The sequence below is a fragment of the Anabrus simplex genome, chromosome 1 (assembly GCF_040414725.1).
Source record: "Anabrus simplex isolate iqAnaSimp1 chromosome 1, ASM4041472v1, whole genome shotgun sequence".
NCBI lineage: Eukaryota > Metazoa > Arthropoda > Insecta > Orthoptera > Tettigoniidae > Anabrus > Anabrus simplex.
Window position 1 is genome coordinate 559377904 of NC_090265.1, and position 18715 is coordinate 559396618.

At 42.9% G+C, this 18715-nt stretch overlaps 1 protein-coding gene across 1 annotated transcript in view; it reads left to right on the forward strand.

The window, feature by feature from the left end:
* The first annotated feature begins 394 nt into the window (after positions 1 to 394).
* Positions 395 to 18715, forward strand: part of LOC136857139 (uncharacterized) — a 169024-nt gene continuing 150703 nt past the window's right edge. The window contains exon 1 of the mRNA XM_067135550.2: positions 395 to 522. Coding sequence (XP_066991651.2) covers positions 466 to 522 — 57 coding nt within the window. The 5' untranslated portion in view covers positions 395 to 465. The remainder of the gene's footprint in view (positions 523 to 18715) is intronic.

Consider the following 18715-nt stretch of genomic DNA (forward strand, 5'->3'; position numbering starts at 1 on the left):
CCTTAACTGCACGGCCAACTCGCCCGGTGATCAAAGTCTCCAAATCCCATGAAAGTAATTGGTGGTACATAAAAACAATAGCATTATTATTAATCTCCACACGCATGAGTATATGAACGTGTTAATCACGATAGTTAAAGCTCATTACAGGAGGTATCTGCAACGTAACTATGATGGATACACCGGTTACTTTGACAGAGATGAGCCGTAACACAGGCACCTGTGTGAGGGTTAAGGAGTGAATATAAAAATCTTAAATCTCAAGATCGGTAAACTGCAATTGAAGAAGATTCCAGCGTTGGTGAATGTTGCAGATGTGTTGCGTGCGCCTGTACCCACTATGACGTGATCAAGAGAGCAGAGCCGACAGAGCCGAGCAGCACAGTGTGTCAGTGCGCCATGGGCATTGAACAGTGGTGCAAGTAGCTGGTGAGCGTGTGTTCAGTGTTTGTTTATCTCAGCGACATGGGAGCTGCGTGGTGCAAGAACAAGGCGCAGGCCGCTCTCGACAAAGTCACCCAGGTACTGTGCATTTCATTCTCACAAGTATATTCCTTTTTTACAATTCGCCACAGAAGGAAACGCAGTTTTATTGACATAATCGGCGTTAGGTTTGAAGTAAAACAATTTTGATCCCTTTAATTCCGGATGAACTTGGAATGTTTATCTCCTAAGAAAATTTCTAAATATAGAGCATGTATTGAAAATTTTATGCATAATAATTTAGCTTGAAATATTTTTTCTGCTGCTATATTTGCTTTTCGTGTTACCAACACAGATAGGTCTTATGACGATGATGGGATAGGGAACGCCTAGGAGTGGGAAGGAAGTGGCCGTGGCCTTAATTAAGGTACAGCCCCAGCATTTGCCTGGTGTGAAAACGGGAAACTACGGAAAACCATCTTCAGGTCTGCCGACAGTGGGATTCGAACCCACTATTTCCCGGACACAAGCTCACAGCTGTGCGACTCTAACCGCACGGCCAACTCACCCAGTGAAATGTTTTTAATATACTAGAATATATTTTCTGAAGTGAAAAAATAATTGAACCTTAAAAAGGGCATAATTTTACGAGTTCTCTGTCCACAAAGGTAGCAACCCATTTCTATATTTAAAAATCATCTGCGTTAATAAAAATGTTTAAAAAGTAGGTACTGAGGTTGTATTTATTTATTTATTTAATATACATATTTAGAAAATGTATGATATATTTAAAGGGGCTGCCTGGCTAAGGTGGTAAAGGTGTACTCGGTTCACCCGAAAGGACGTGGGTTCGATTCCCTGTCAAGAAGTCGAAAAATTTAAGAAACGAGATTTCCACTTCCGGATGTACATACGGTCCTGAGGTTCGCTCAGCCTACACCAAAAATGAGTACCACGTTAATTCCTGGGGCAAAGGCGGCCGGGCGTAGAGCTAAACACTCTACCCCATTATAGTGCCGAGGTTATTGGATAGTGGAAGTCTTCACCTTCTACCCCTCCAACGGCCTTCATGGCCTGAACGAAGATTGCTTTCCTTTATAAGATATTTACTTTTTATATTATGAATAATTTCTGAAGTGTTAAAGTCGGAATTTCAAAAAGCACTATCCAATTATTTAACTACAATAATAGGCTGCTATATGTATGTTAACTGGTTGGTGTTCGAATTTGATTCAGGTGGCAAATAGCTAAAGTTGCATGTGCCGGCAATTAAAAAATACAAATTCGCAACAAAGGGTATCAGATACCTTTCAAACCAAGAACCGAGAGGCCTATTCAGTTTGTTTTTCTTTTTTTACCGAGGAAGTGGGTGGTCTTTAGTCACATAGCTATCAGCTTTCATTCGGGAGATAGTGTTTTCGAACGCCACTGTCGGCAACCCTGAAGATGGTTTTCGGTGGTTTCCCATCCCTCCTTCCCACTTCTATCCCTTCCCTATCCCATCGTTTCCATAAGATCTATCTGAGTCGGGGTGACGGAAAGCAAATTGTAAAACAGTAAATGCATATATTTTTATGCTGCTTGCACCTCGCCCTGCTGTGAGTGCAATCCGCGTGAATTATTTAAAGGCCGGATGTCCTTCCTGATGCCAACTCCTGCGTGTTAATGTGGTGGTTGACAGTGTGGCTATATATACCGAGGTACATGAAGAGATAAGGAATGAGACAAATACAAATAGCCAGCCCCAGAGGAATTAAATCCCCCACCAGATCGGGAATCGAACCAGGGACTCTCTAATCCGAAAGCTACGACGCTAAACATTCAGCCATGGAGCCGAACCCCTGCAGTTTTTATATTCATAAAGTCGTAAATCTCATTAAAAATCTTACCTATTATACACACAATGGCACACATAGAGTTCTTCTTTTGACCGTGATTCAGATCTCAATCGATGTACTGTCTGTGAGATTATTAAAATAAAAAGTTGTAGTCCTCTATCAGATTCTAGGAAATACTGTGTTTCTCATAGCAGATGAAAAGTCCAATTTTAGTACAGTAAAAATACACGGTGCTAGTTTGTATTGCTAAAATATATTACATTCATGCTATACAACGTTTGTGAAGAATCGAATTCTAAGTTTAAACTCCAAGTTTGAAAATGAAAATTCACTTTAGTTATCAAAGTAGCGCAATGATATCCTTTAGCTTATTCGGTGTACCGTTTACATTCCTTCGTTTCAGAAATCAGTATCCTTCATACTGGAATATACAACTTAATTAGGAGCCTAGTTAATGACAACCACGCACACTCTGTCTCTCACTTCATATACGCAAGTGACACAGGGATTCATAGATCTGATGACATGACGGTGTCCATAGGCTAAAGAGTGAAATAGTCACTTTAAGAACACCAGTTGCAGAGATCTTTGAAAATTTACTGTCCGTTCAGTAAGTCAGGATTCGATTACCGGCTCTGCCATAAACAATTAGGATGGATTATATTCATCATCTTATAAAAGTAAGCAAGTTTGTAGTTTTTTTTTTTTTTTGCTAGTGGATTTACGTCGCACCGACACAGATAGTCTTATGGCGACAATGGGATAGGAAAGGCCTAGGAGTTGGAAAGAAGCGCCCGTGGCCTTAATTAAGGTACTGTACAGCCTGGTGTGAACATGGGAAGGCTTGTAGTTTTATGTGACTGTTGATATCATGATCATAACCTCAGGAGATCCAGATTTACATGGAATCCAAAAGACGTCGACATGATTTTTCATTTCAAAAATCCTACAAAATTGGCCGGGTATCGAACCGGAACCGCCTCGGTGAGAATCCAGTGACTATGTCACTCCGAAAAAAAAAATCACTTATTTCACTAATACAAGGAGCATCTTTAGTCGTCATCTCTCTATGTTCTCTGTGATTGTAATTATTTGAGATTAGAATTCAGATGGGTATTCTGCGACTTAACACATACTATCTAAGCATTTGTCCAAGCAAGAGTACCGCCTAAGAAAGCTACTTTGAACGACGAAGTCCCAGCCTCGATTATCTGAACGGTAGTTTCTTTGTCCTATCCTCTAGTGCAACTTTGCGTGCTCGGCTCGGGGAGTCAGAACATGTTGAGCATCATCATTTCTTGAAGAATAAAAACCAAAAATCTCCACTTCTCTAACTATTAGGTACTTCGTTTGGCATGAATTCTTCTTTTAACATTTTACTAGGGTATAATACAAACGTAATATCGTAATCTGTGTTCGCTTAGACAAACGATGATTATAATGATGACTAATATTATTATTATTATTATTAATTTCTAAAGGGCCAACCATCGAGAACCGAGCAAACGACTGTGCGGTTTGGGTCGCGTAGCTATCAGCTTGCATTCAGGTGATAATGGGTTCGAAACCCACTGTCGACAACCCTGAAGATGGTTTTCCGTGGTTTTACATTTTCACATCAGACAAATGCTGGAGCTGTGCCTTAATTAAAGACACGTTAGATTCATTCCCACTCCTAGCTCTCTCCTATCCATCCTATCGTAGCCATAAGATCTATCTGTGTCGGTGCGGCGTAAAGCAGATTGCAAAAAACAAAAAAACAAAAAAAGCATCGAGATCGTCGGTCCCTCCATTTAGAATGATATAGCTTAATTCAGGTATCTCCAGTCGTAGTTTGACGTAAGCCGACCTCCCCGAAATTAATTTCCCTATTTGGGTAAAAAATTAATAATGACATTGCATTTACGCCCCGTTAATTACTTTTACAGTTTTCGTATACTCCGAGGAGCTGAAATTTTGTCCCTCAGGAGATCTTTTACGTGCCAGTAAATCTGCTGACACGAAGCTGACGTATTTGAGCACCTTCAAATACCACCGCACTGAGTAGGGATCGAACCCGCCAACTTTAGTTCAGAAGATATGCGATTTTTTTTTTTTTTTTTTTTTTGCAATTTGCTTTACGTCGCACTGACACAGATAGGTTTTATGGCGACGATGGGACAGGGGGGGGTCTAGGAGTGGGAAGGAAGCGGCCGTGGCCTTAATTAAGGTACAGCCCCAGCATTTGCCTGGTATGAAAATGGGAAACCACGGAAAACCATTTTCAGGGCTGCCGACAGTGGGGTTCGAACCTACTATCACCCGAATACTGGATACTGGCCGCACTTAAGCGACTGCAGCTATCGAGCTCGGTGGTATGCGATCTACCGTCTGCAATATTAAGCTCAGCGACTCAATAACAATTGTACAGTGCAGTTTTCAACCCTCCCTCTTTTACAATAATAATGTTATTTGCTTTACGTCCCACTAACTATGTTTACGATTTTCGGAGACGCCGAGGTGCCGTAATTTTGTCCCTCAGGAGTTCTTTTACGTGCCAATAAATCTACGGTCACGATGCTGACGTATTTGAGCACTTTCAAATACCACCGGACTGAGCCAGGATCGAACCTTCCAAGTTCGGGTCAGAAGGCCAGCGCCTCAACCGTCTGAACCACTCAACCCGGCCTGTGTATTTACCTATGAGAAAGCCGTCTAGCCTAGGCGTTGAAGATGTGCTGTGCTTGGCTCACCATAGAATGTCGATTCGATTCCCCGGTAGGAAGTTGTTGAGATACTAGGAAATGAGGCTTCTGCTACGTTTGGGGAGGCAAGTTCTGAGAACAAGGGTATTTGGACAAAGAACTAATCACACTATCACACTTAGGAAGCCTTTCCCTTTCTCCTCTTCAGTGACCTCCGTGACTTTGCTTTGGGATTATATGTTAAACTTCAAGTAAATGTGTTTGGTGACGCTTGTAGTCTAGTACTGGATTTTTAATATTGATACCAACGCAACGGTGACCTTTCGGCTTATGAAGATTTCATTTCTGACCTTATCAGAATTGATTTTTCCCTTCAGTCAATAGAAGCAAGCGTCTGTATGTCACTGCTTCTCTCTTCCCTTACTTCATCCGTATATTCGTATCCACCTATACAGTAAAGACAATGAAATCCCTTCAGTGAACTTAATCTGTGTGTATTTTCCCTTACATCATATTATGTTATTATAGTGTGTGTCATCCGGCCGTAAAAACGTGCCATATCGTTCCATCTCACCTTACCACGCATCAACAAACAGGACTAAGAGGTAGCCATACATATTATTATTGTGTGTGTGAGTGAGAGAGAGAGAGAGAGAGAGAGAGAGAGAGAGAGAGAGATACTGTTTAGCACTCTGTATTAACTGCCACCTGCCAACCTCAATGGTACAGTCAGTCAGGCGATGTCCTTCTGTTCCGAAGATAGCAGTTTGGATCCTAGCCGAGGTCGATGGTCTTTCAGGGTGTTCAAGTGCTACAACTACTTGCCGTCAGCTTCGGGCATGTCGCAGAAATATTGCAAGATACTTTGGTTCAGATGGCCCCGGGTTCGATTCCTGGCCGGATCACAGATTTTAACCTTGGCCCGGGGACTGGGTGTTTGTACAGTCCCCAAGATCCTTGAACCCACACACCACACACAACACTACCCTCCACTACAATAACACGCAGTGCCCTATATACGACCTCGTCGGAGGTCTGCCTCAAAGGGCTGCATCCGGCTATAAATAGCCACACAGAATTATTATTATTATTATTATTATTATTACTATTATTATTTTTATTATTATTATTTCCACTTGTTTGGCTCGGGTTTTAATTCCGAATCTCCAATGGAGGATAGAAATCCTAACGTGAGGGTTGTAACTGGGTGCAATCAGACTTCACTCCACCCCATTTAGTAGTACCGATTTCGAAGATTCTGTACTTCAGCTACATATGATCTCAGGCTAACCTTATACCGTGCACACCGAGCTAGTGGCCTTGCAGCTGTGACCTTGCATTCGGGAGATCATGGGTTCGAATCCTACCATCGGTAGCTCTGAAGATGGTTCTCCGTAGTTTCACACCAGGCAAATGCTGGGGCTGTATCTCAATTGGCAGACCATGGCCCGTCAGGAATGTTGCACCACGGGGTTTAGTTTGGCTCTCTTTCCTTGCTGATCATACTACCGGTGCCCTCATGGCAGTTATGATCGACAGGTCGGGTATACTATAATTGTTGCATTTATTTTCGGGCAGGTATCTATTTCAGGTAGAGAAATGAAGTTCGGGAACAATAAGGATCTAAATGTAATTTAATGTACCAAAATGAAAACGGATGTTCATTTTCCGAGTTCTTAACAACACACAATCATGTCAACTGCTGATAATATACATAATTTATGTTAAAAATGTACTTAATTATTTAACAACAATAATATTTTATAATTATAAGTCCGTGATATATCTGCATTCCGTTTCACTGTCCTAATCAGGAGGATAAGCCTGCTTCCTTAATTAGGTTTGATAGTAATTAGTAACATTTCACTAAAGTCATTGGCGCACAGAATTTAACAAACAGAAAGCATTGAGTCGAGTGTAGAAAAACTTACACGTGGTCTTAGCTGTTTAAAAAAAATATTTTTAGCGCATAACTTTTGATGCCGGGAGTGTCCGAGGACAAGTTCGGGTCGCCAAGTGCAGGTCTTTTGATTGGATGCTCGTAGGCGATCCGCAAGTCGTGATGAGGATAAAATGATGATGAAGACGACACATACACACAGACCCTGTGCCAGCGGAATTAACCAATTATGGTTAAATTTCCCGACCCTGCCGGGAATCGAAATCGGGACCCCTGTAACCAAAGGCCAGCACCATTTAGCCATGGAGCCGGACGTTTTGTATTGATGGCTATGATGACCAAATGCTAATGGATGCATACGTCAATAAATTTAAAAAAGAATACAAACAAATATTAAGTGTATGTGAATGTTGTCAGTTTGTCAAGTCTGATCATTGCACCGAATAGACACTCGGCACTATGCTTGGAACGGCGCCTTTGCCGAAGTTTGGGGGTACCCTGAGACATTCAGCTCCGAAAACCTATGGCTACCACAGACTGAGATCGAACTCATGGGAGGTGGAAGGTAGAGAAGCCACACACTCAGCACACTACAAGTAAATAAAACATCATTCCTTGACTGGTGCCAACGGTCGTAGCCGTGTTGAAACACCGGATCCCGTGAGATCTCCGAAGTGAAGCAACATTGGGCGTGGTCAGGAGTAGGATGGGTTGCCACGCGCTGTTGGTGGGGGGTAAGGGAATGGAGGAGCGGAAAGGAATTGGCCACCCTACCGCACGTAAACTCCGGCTCAGGAATACCTCTGCGGAGGTTCGGACCTGCCTTCGGGCAGAATAACCCTTACCTTACCCTTGACTGGTGGTCGGATAGTGAAGGAACACGCTATGGTTTGGATCTGCCGTTCATTTAAGGCGATGTTCTATGACTATGGGTGGGCCTCAGCCACGTGAAATAATAGCTTACCGTAACTCATTACTTTGCTGGCGCTCACAAGGAGCAAAACGTGATAACGGTTCCCGATATTAACATTCGGCAAATAACAGCTTTCATGATATTACCGAACAATGCAAGTCAAAATTATCTCCTCTCAAACAGCAATTTGGATGTCAAAATTGGCTAATTCTCTTCTCCACTTCTTTGTAGTTCTCGATGTTACCTAGGTTTTGCAGTAGGGAGAAGGTATTAGTAGAGAAAATTGGGGGTCATATTTAATCTAAAGATACCGGTATTTGGATTAGTGATTAATGATTTTTATAAGCAGGTGTAAGTGTAACCTCTTTCTTCCCCTTCTCAATAGTGCCAGTACCCAGAAGATAGAGCGAGAGTGCGGAGAGAATGAAGAGAGAAAGTAGGAGAGAGTGAGCAAAACAATAGAGGGAGTATATTTAGTACGTTTCGCCGCATGTGCAAATTGCGATGTGTTTTAACAAAAAAGTTCAACGACAAATGAAAATTACTACCGGAATTGACCGTGATACATAATAATATTATTAAACAAATGAGAAGGTCCATAGCGTTCTTCACAGTAAACTGTCAAAACAAATTCAAGGAGATATGTTTATACTTCACTACTTTTATTATATAGATTTGTTTAACATTTGTATACATTTTGGAGTCAATGCAGATATTTTGTTTCTATGCACAAGATTTCAGTGTACTTATACCACGTATCTAGGTTAATTTAATTGATCCTGAGGTTATTGATCCAAACAGCAATGGCCCAAATTAACCCAAACTATTATTATTATTATTATTATTATTATTATTATTATTATTATTATTATTATTATTATTATTATTTGCCATTTGTTTTACGTCGCACCGACACAGGTAGGTCTTATGGCGAAGACGGAATAGGAAAGGGCTAGGAGTGGGAAAAAAGCAGTCGTGGCATTAATAAAGGTACAGCCCCCAGCACTTGCCTGGTGTGAAAATTGAAATCGAAGGAAAACCACATTCAGGGCTATCGACAGTGGGATTTGAGCCCACTAACCCCCGAATGCAAGCTCACAGCTCCACGACCCTAACCGCACGGCCAACTTGCTTGGTCCACACGCATTAATGATGTTTTAGTGTATAATATATTGTGTAACAGACATCCTCGGCTACTCTCAACCAACCGCATCACTTCAATGAAGCTTCCTTTATTGGTCAATAATGTATCCTCTATAACTTGGAAATAACGCACACGAAAGTGTTAAGAATGATTGATTGTACAAGGAGTTGGGATCAATGGTAGGGAGGTGCTCGGAATGAGGAGATAAAGGCTAGGTGGAGTCAAGTGAGGCGAATGGAGAAGGAGGGAAAGAGAAGTATAGGAAGACCAAGGTGAAGATGGTTAGACTCAGTTTTGAATGAATTAATGACAAGAGGCCAGGAACTAAATGCGGGTACAAAGCTATAGTAGCTGCAAATAGAAGATTGTGGACGGAGTTCCTTCTCTCTCTCTCTCTCTCTCTCTCTCTCTCTCTCTCTCTACTTCTCTCCCGTTCTTCAGCTGACATGTTCAGTATCCTCTTCTCCTGTCTTCCCCATTGGTGCTTCTCTATCATATTCCTGTGCCTTTGTCATTGAGCTCTGACATATTTCTCCAGTTATCTGTTCCTCCCACCTTGATCCCCATCTCAATCCTGTCCTTCTGAAGTTCGACAACCCACTTAGTTCCCGTCTTTTCTCTCGTTCTACCCGTTGTCTCCCGTACTCTTCTAGTCATTCTCTCAATGGCCATCCCGATCACATGTCCACAAATCTTGCTCTTTTGAGTCTTATTTATTCTGAGGTCGTCCTCATGTTTTGGTACAGTTCGTTCTTTGATCTTTGTTCGCATCTTTTACCTCTTCTTTTTGGTCCCAGTATCTTCCTCAGGATGTCTCTCTCTTCTTTCTCCTGTTGCTCTGTCCCATGCCTTCCTAGTATCATCGTCTCGGACGCGTACAGTACTGTGCTCCTCAATGTTGCCTCGTAATGCCTGAGCTTTGCGTCTGATGATTTGTTTCTTTTAATGCACACTTCTCTGGTCGCAAGGTAGGCATTCCTCATCTTTTTCACCCTCTCTTTTATCCCAGCGCTGCTCCGGTTTCTTCCTTTTACATATTCTCCAAGATACTTAAACTTTTCTACCTTCTGCATAGTGCCTTCTGGTGTTTTCCAATCCCGGTGGTGTTTAGAGTCTTTGTCTTGTCTTAGGCGATCTGTAACCCTACCCTTCTGGCTATCTTACTCTTGTTGTCGATTTGTTTCTATGCATTCTTCCGTCTCGCTTACTATGGCTATGTCGTCGACAAAGGCTGAGCAGTCCACCTGTGCCCTGTTATCCTTCTTGTCCCCTACATGTGTCTTCGGTATCGCCCTATTTTCATTTGTTGTCCTGATAACTTCGTTCAGTGTTTTGTTGAATAACTTCGATGACAGTCTGTCTCGCTGTTTAACTTCGGTCTTGATCTCAAACTCTTCTGATAGTGCACTCCTGAATCTCGCCCTTGCCTTTGTGTCTGTCAATATTTCATTCATCAGTTTTCGTGTGGTGCCATCTATTCCTCTGTTCTTCAAGATCCTCCCCAGCGTCTAGTCGACCTATGGAATCGTATACCTTCTTGAAGTCTACGAAGGTTACTACCGTCTTCTTGCTCTTCAAGGCCCTGTGCTCTGTCAGTTGTTTCAGAGTAGAGATCTGTTCTGTGCACTCTCGTCCTTTCCTAATACTTATCCTACTGTACTAGTTGTTCTACTCTTTTCAGGCGGAGTCTCGACAACGCCTTGTAGCCGACCTCTAATAGTGATATCCCTCTGTACTTGTTTGCGCCCCCCTTGTTCCATTCTATGTGTATCGGTACTTTGATTGAATTCTTCCACCGTGCCGGTAGTTCCTTCGTCCTCCTGATCTGAGTAAGGACCTGGGTCGTGTTGTATATTGCCTTGTTGCCTCCTCACTTTATCATCTCCGCCGATATCCCGCCATCTCCGATCACCTTGTTATTCTTCAGGTCCCTTATGGCTTGTTCACCTTCGTCCCTGGTCGGAGGTTATGGCTCTTTCTCTCTCTCTATCTCTCTCATTCTCTCTCTCTCTTCTATGTCCGGCTACAGTTCCAGTTCGTCTCCAGGTGGTTCGTAATTCAGTAGATCGTGGAAGTACCACTATACAGTAAAACTCCATTAATCTTGATTAATTGGGAGTCATACTGTCCGGATCAACAGTTGCTAGGATTAATTACAATAACCTAAGTACATGGTATAAGATTCATAAAGTAAACTCGTGTCCTCATCCCGAGGTGGTGCAGCTCTTTTCAGGCACACCCCCAGTGGAGGTGAGCTGCGTGTACCATTTCAACCACATATCAGCCCTCCTGCCATTCTTAAATTCCGGGCAGTACTGTGGATCGAACCCGGGCCCCCGAGGACGGCAGCTAATAGTGCTAACCGTTACGCTACGGAGGCAGGCATAAGGTTCATTAAAATTATGTACTTATAAAAAGACGCTTGTATTGCTTTGGAAAAAAGTTTCCTACTAAATAAAAAATCTTACTCTTGCGTACTCACACTGGTTTGCTTCCGAGCTCCAATTACGAACCCCTCACTTCGAACCCCCTCGGGGAGTTTATTGCAAATTCCAGATGTTTCTAGGGATCTTGTGGATATTATGTTCTCTGTTATCAATTTTTCAGCTTCTAGGAGGTCTAGCTTTAGACATCGCTGCACTTCCTCTGCCATTCATTATTATTTATCCGCCAATTTTTCCACACCCTGGCGAATCAATGATGACAACTGGGTCGTCCAATTGGAATTGTCCCAATCCTACGCAAGGATACCCTTTCTGACGCTAACTCTATAGAGAATACGTGTCTCTATGGTGGTTCATAGTGATGTGTATTGTGTGTAGATTAAGAGCTGTGTGTTGAGACATACAAAACAGTTCCCGAAGTCAATGGAATCAACTAGACACGGCTAAATCCGGGGATCCTCTCAACCCAAGGCCTCGACGCTGTCCATTCACCCAAGGATCCGGACTTCAATTTCCATTCCTTTTTTACAGATGATTGACCCTCTTTCTCGTTGGAAAGTGAGGGACATATTGAATTTTCTCGATTGATACCATGGAAACAACTATATAGATTTGCACTCCACTAGTTTTCAGCGGTGCCCTACTTACGAAAGCCATTTGTCGAATGGGCAATCTGTATCTCTTGCCCTATCAGGGTTGTCGTTCCTGCCCGTCCGTAGGTATCAATTTAAATTGCTCTACACGTGACCCCTGGGTGGTGCCAAGATAGCAGCTACATTGGATGCTGGAAATAAAGCTTTACTTTATGTATCTCCCAGCAGTCAGAGGATACTGCAGTATGAGAAAAAATGACCAGTACTATATTTAAACGTACTATATATTTGTACTATTGTAACAGTGCCACACGAAATAAATAAATAAATAAATAAATAAATAAATAAATAAATAAATAAATAAATAAATAAATAAATAAATAAATAAATAAATAAATAAATAAATAAATAAACTAGAAATACTTCCAGAATAATATTCCGTCATGAGAATAGAGGAGAGTGTAGACTTCACTTTTGACGTTGCTGTTATATAAAGGAACATTAACCATAGCAGGTGATTTATAAGTCATAACTCTCTTCCTTATTCAGAAGTGACTTGCAAGAATATTGCACATTTAAGTGCGGCCTTTATTTTCTCTCTTTAAACCTCAAGCTACAAGGGCAAGAAACTTCGCAAGATTTCTACACAATATGAAGTAAAAGAGAGATGGTGAATTTCACTTACAATCTCTGGTAAAAATTTTACTGTTATAATTTCTTCTGTGCCCATGAGCCTGTTTCACTTCTTTAAGCATATCTGCCTCTTATGAACTGACACGAACGTCAGCTGTTTCATTAGAAACCGTTACAACATTATAAAATGTGAACGCTTACTTCTTAAGATTTTACAAGTTATTGATTTTGCAAGGGTTTGACTTCCAGATTTTTAAAAATCTCTGCAGCTGTAGATGGTATTTCATTATTCCTGATAATAAAAAGAAAGAACCATATGGCCTTAGCCATCGTGTCGCACACATCTTATTTTACGCCAGTTAGGCTGCCTACGGATCAGTTTCAAAGTTCAGTTTCAGTATGTCAGAGAAACCCGAACCATGTTGGATGACCTATTCTGAGTTTTTATAATGTTGTCTGGTAAACACCCTATGTGACACCGGATATACGAGAGTCGAGTCATAAGTCATGGCAACATGTTTTTCTTTCGAACAGGAGCAAAATACGTACTGTACTAGTATATGTGGATAATAACGACGCTGTCATTAAGAAGGGGATATTTTGGAGAGCAATTGCATAAGCATGAGCCTCTGTGGCTCAGATGGCAGCGCACTAGCTTCTCACCACTGGGGTTCCATGGTTCAAATCCTGGTTACTGCATGTGAGATTTGTGCTGAACAAAGCGAAGATGAGACAGGTTTTTCTCCGGGTACTCCGGTTTTCCTGTCATCATTCATTCGAGCGACACTCTACAATATTATTTCATTTCATCTGTCAGTTATTAATCATTGCCCCAGAGGAGTGCGAATGGCTTCGGCAGCCGGCATAATTCCTATCCTCACCACTAGATGGGGCTTCATTCATTCCATTCCTGACCCGGAGGATCTGGCCACATTGCTCGCGAGACTCCTTGTTATTCTATCATATTTTCACAAACCTAAGTTTAATTCATCCATTATAAACCATATATTTATTATTCATGTTTTAAGATTTTGCCACCCCTAATACCTGCTGCACTGGGTGGTGGCACGTTTGACCTCTCCCTCGCGTCGGCTCTGAGTATGGGTTGCAGTGGTACAGCCTCCAACTCCAGCAGCCGTTTCTTGGACAAAGAACTAACCTGGTCAAAGCTGTGTCCTAAACGCTGATATACCAAATATTTCCGTTGCGTACACGAGGGAAAAAAACCTCAGTGAAGGCCACAACAGATTAAACAAGCTACAAAACACTGGGACCTGACTGGAACTCGTGCTTGCTTGACTGACTTCAAAGCAGTGATGTAAAACAGAAATGCGTGAGAGAATGCTATAGGAAAAGTGTACCTTACCTTAAATGAGTCGAAACTGAGGTCTTGCGTATAAGTTGAGACATTTAAAATGAAAGAAAATTTAGGAACCAAACCAAACCAAACTCCATGGCGCAACAGCCCCGAAGGGCCATGGTCTACCAAGCGACCGCTGCTCAGCCCGAAGGCCTGCAGTTTACGAGGTGTCGTGTGGTCAGCAGGACGGATCCTCTCGGCCGTTCTTCTTGGCTTTCTAGACCGGGGCCGCCATCTTACCGACAGATAGCTCCTCAATTGTAATCACGTAGGCTGAGTGGACCTCGAACCAGTCCTCGGATCCACGTAAAAATCCCTGATCTGGTCGGGAATCGAACCCGGGTCCTCCGGGTAAGAGCCTGGAACGCTACTCCTACACCGCGGGACAGGCACCAGTGCCTATTAAAATACGAATAATTTAAAAAATGCTATGTCCATTAACTTAGTGATCTTAGTGATGCTTTAGTTACGTATTGCTTCCGATCCCCTTTAGCGCTGGAAGGACGCAAAAACAAATAAACTTCATAACTGGTATTAAATGTCCGACTCGTTGGCTGAATGGTCAGAGTACTGGCCTTCGGTTCAGAGGGTCCCGGGTTCGATTCCCGGCCGGGTCGGGGATTGTAATCTTCATTGGTTAATTCCATTGGCCCGGGGGCTGGGTGTTTGTGCTGTCCCCAACATCCCTGCAACTCACACACCACACACAACACTATCCTCCACCACAATAACTCGCAGTTACCTTCACACGGCAGTTGCCACCCACCCTCATCGGAGGGTCTGCCTTACAAGGGCTGCAGTCGGCTGGAAATAGCCACACGAAATTATTATTATAATATTGATATTAAATTATGTTGTACCAAAAAATGGATTGACGGGTAGGCTATTGTATTCAAACTATCTCTAATCTCATATAAAGAAACAGAAGTGAAGGGAACATGAGGCATTCAAGAATCCCAGTTTCTTCCTATGAATACATTACGTTAATCAATTCGATGCCCTCAATATAACACCGTGATGCTTTCTCATGAAAGTGAGCAATATGAATGCAGCACAAAGTGGATCAGCACTAGTCTAACGTACAGCATTCAGTCGGCTCAGAATGCGGCATCTGCAGCTACTTTAAGGTAAATTGAAGTTCAAAATAGGCGTGAAAACGTGAACTCTCTCTGCAATAGCAATTACTTGATTGTTGTTGTTGGCTCGTATCCTTGATTTGACGTCAAGGTCAACAAACACCAGATACTCGGTATGATGGTTGTTTAAGAGATGTAGACTTTACTAAAGGGAAAGGAAGAGTTCTGAACTCTCTGAGAAAGAGGGTACAAGCTTAATAGACTGCCTGGTGGTCATGATCGTTAAGGGATGAAGTCTTTATGGTCTGACTATGGTTAGCTGATTCGAGTGAAAAGAAAATGTCACTATCAGAATGTCGGTCGGAATCAGATTGTTGGCCGGCAGGATAGGAGAGGAGATACATTGTTATCACACGGTTTTTAATTACGAGAATGCGTGCCGAAAGCCTGGGTTTAATTACAAACCTCTTCGCACTGTTCATAATATAATATAACGGTGTCGACAGGGATTCGTCCGTCGGATGGAGACGTTAAGCTGTGAGCAGACCCCTTGGAGTTATTCTACATGAGTACGATATGCACCGACACGGGGTTTCACTCTCACCCTATCTCAATATTATTATTATTATTATTATTATTATTACAACCTGTGACAATAAAATTCGGTGAATAGTCCTGTACTGTCAACACAGATGAACAATGCACTGCAGTGACTTTACTGTCCTTTGAAATAGTCCCTTCCCATAACTATGCACTGCTGAGATCGGCGATACATGTCCTGGAAACTTTAAGCCTCGTCACGTTTCGTTGGATGTCAGGAATATCGTCAAATTCCTTTCAAAGCGAGTTTGATGCGTGACTTCGGCTCTGACCTTTTTATCGAGGAGAGGATCCCGGAGAACGCCATTCCATGCTTTGCCATTTCGTTTCAGGGTCGTACCTGAGACACCAGGTTTCGTCCTCAGTGACAATACAGTTCAAGAAATCTGGTGTCCCATCCGCCGTTTCGACAAAATCCTGTGAAGCCTCTAAACGTGCCTGCTTCCGATCGTCAGTCAAGTGATGTGGCACAAGACGAGAACACGTTTTCCTCTTCCCTAACTTCTGGGTAACGATTTGTCGCACGGATACACGGTTAATCTGCAGTTCATCCACTATCATGCGCACAGTTAATCGCCGATCGTTCGTGATTAATGTCCTCATCTTCTCAATGTTTTCGTCACTGACGGCGATCGCCGGTCTTCTGCTACGGGGGTTGTCAGAACCACTTTCCCGGCCTCCTCGAAAACGGGCGAACCACTCGTACGCACACTTCAAGGTCAGTGCTTGATCTTCATGAACACGTACCAGCATCGCATGCGTTTCTTTCGGTGTTTTGCCAAGCTTAAAACAAAACTGTGCATTAATCCTTTGGCCATTCATGCTCCTGTTCGCAGTTCAGAACCAACACACTAAACACGCACTGTGTCAAACATGTCTTACACAGCACACACTCGATGTTCAACTGAACAACGTTTGAAGCAGGTGGTCAAAACCTGCTACTACGCAGGTGCAGCGTTGTGTGTCGCCAGTGTTGCCGGATCGACCGTTCTGCGCGACATCACATTAGCCTAACACGTCCGGCACTGAGTATAGTATTACCAACTTTGACTCGGAAGAGACCGAGCGAGTTGGCCGTGCGGTTAGGGGCGCGCAGCTGTGAGTTCGCATCCGGAAGACAGTGGGTTCGAACCCCATTGTCAGCAAACCTTAAGATGGTTTTCTGTAGTTTCCCATTTTCACACCAGGCAAATGCTGGGGCTGTACCTTAATTTAAGTGCCGGCACTTACTTCCCACTCCGAGCCCTTTCCTATCTCATCGTCGCCATAAGACCTATCTGTGTCGGTGCGACGTAAAAAATATCGTAGAAGAATATTTGGTGTGAAATGGCAGGGCCATCGAACGAAAAACATTATCTTGGTAAAGGCTAATAAAACCGATCAATGAGCTAATGATTACAAAAATAAATTTAAATAGATCGGCCATGTCACCCTCATGCCTAACACACACCTCCCAAAATACGTGACCTATTTTTAAATGAAGGATGCACTACGTAGTGAAGGAGGACATAAAAAACTGTACACTAACATGAACGAGTGCGAAACTGAAATCGGCAACTGGGAGAATATAGGATCCGATTGGGTGAAGTGGTGATGTTTTAACCACAAAGGCCGCTTTTTTAATCACTTATACATAAAAATTTACGCGATAACCTACGTTACTGTGGCGTCTGCAGTTGTATATTAGTATTAGTAGAATATAGGTGTCTTTAAATTTCAAACATACTGAGCGAGTTGGTCGTGCGGTTAGGGGCGCGCAGCTGTGAGCTTGCATTCGGGAGACAGTGGGTTCGAATTACACTGTCGGCAGCCCTGAAGGTGGTTTTCCGCGGTTTCCCATTTCCACATCAGGCAAATGCTGGGGGCTGTACCTTAATTAAGGCCACGGCCGCTTCCTTCCCACTCCTAGCCCTTTACCGTCCCATCATCCCCATAAGACCTATGTATGTCGGCGCGACGTAAAGACAATATTGTAAGAAAAACGAGAACTTCAAAAATAAAAAGTTCTGCACTAGTAGTTTCTTGTCAGGTTATCACGAGAAAACTTATCTTATGATAACTACTCTGGTTTCCGGAATAATGCAGATTGCCGATATATCGTAAAGTGGAAGATATTATTCGACTGCAAAGAAGGTGGAGATGTTACGAGAACGATCCTCGGCAAGCCATTCACTTTCAAATTTATGGGATAGGATGGGAAAGTGTTTGCAGTCGTCTTAGAGGAACGCACTCTCGACGACCTTTGCTCTGTGCCACCCACACAACTAGGTCATACGAGACGGTAGAGTAAACAGACTGATTGCGTGAGCAGAACACACAGTGTGGGAAGAAAGAAAATATGTGCCGTATGTTCGTACCACATAGGTAACAAGTCAGGAACATTGTAAAAAATCCGCCTGTGTGGTGTAGTGGTTAGCGTGATTAGCTGCCACCCCGGAGGCCCGGGTTCGATTCCCGGCTCTGCCACGAAATTTGAAAAGTAGTAGGTAGGCTGGAACGTGGTCCACTCAGCCTCGGGAGGTCAACTGAGTAGACGGGGTTTGGATTCCAACCACAGCCATCCTCGAAGTGGTTTTTCCGTGGTTTCCCACTTCTCCTCCAGGCAAATGCCGGGTCACGGGCGCTTCCTTCCCTCTTCCTTATCGATCCATTTCGATCTTCCCATCCTTCCACAACGCCCCTGTTCAGCACAGCAGGTGAGGCCGCCTGGGCGAGGTACTGGTCCTCCTTCCCAGTTTTATCCCCTGACTCGAAGTCTCACTCTCCAGGACACTGCCCAGTGGTAGAGGTGGGATCGCTCGCTGAGTCCGAGGGAAAAAGAAACCCTGGAGAGTAAATGGCTTAAGAAAGAAAGAAAGAGAAAGAAAGAAAGAAAGAACATTGTAAAAACGGAACATTTCTGTCATCTACTGACGAAAATGCCTCTTTTTCGCACGGGAGTTTTCTTGTTAGTAAAACATTGTTTTTAAGAAAAACTATGGTCCTAAATATGTTCAGCCAAGGAGGCGTCCATTATATCTCTTAAGAGTTTTTTCTTGATATCCCCCGCACTTGCTCACTGAGAAATATGAATATGCCAAGCAGCAAAAAAGTAACTATCATAGCAG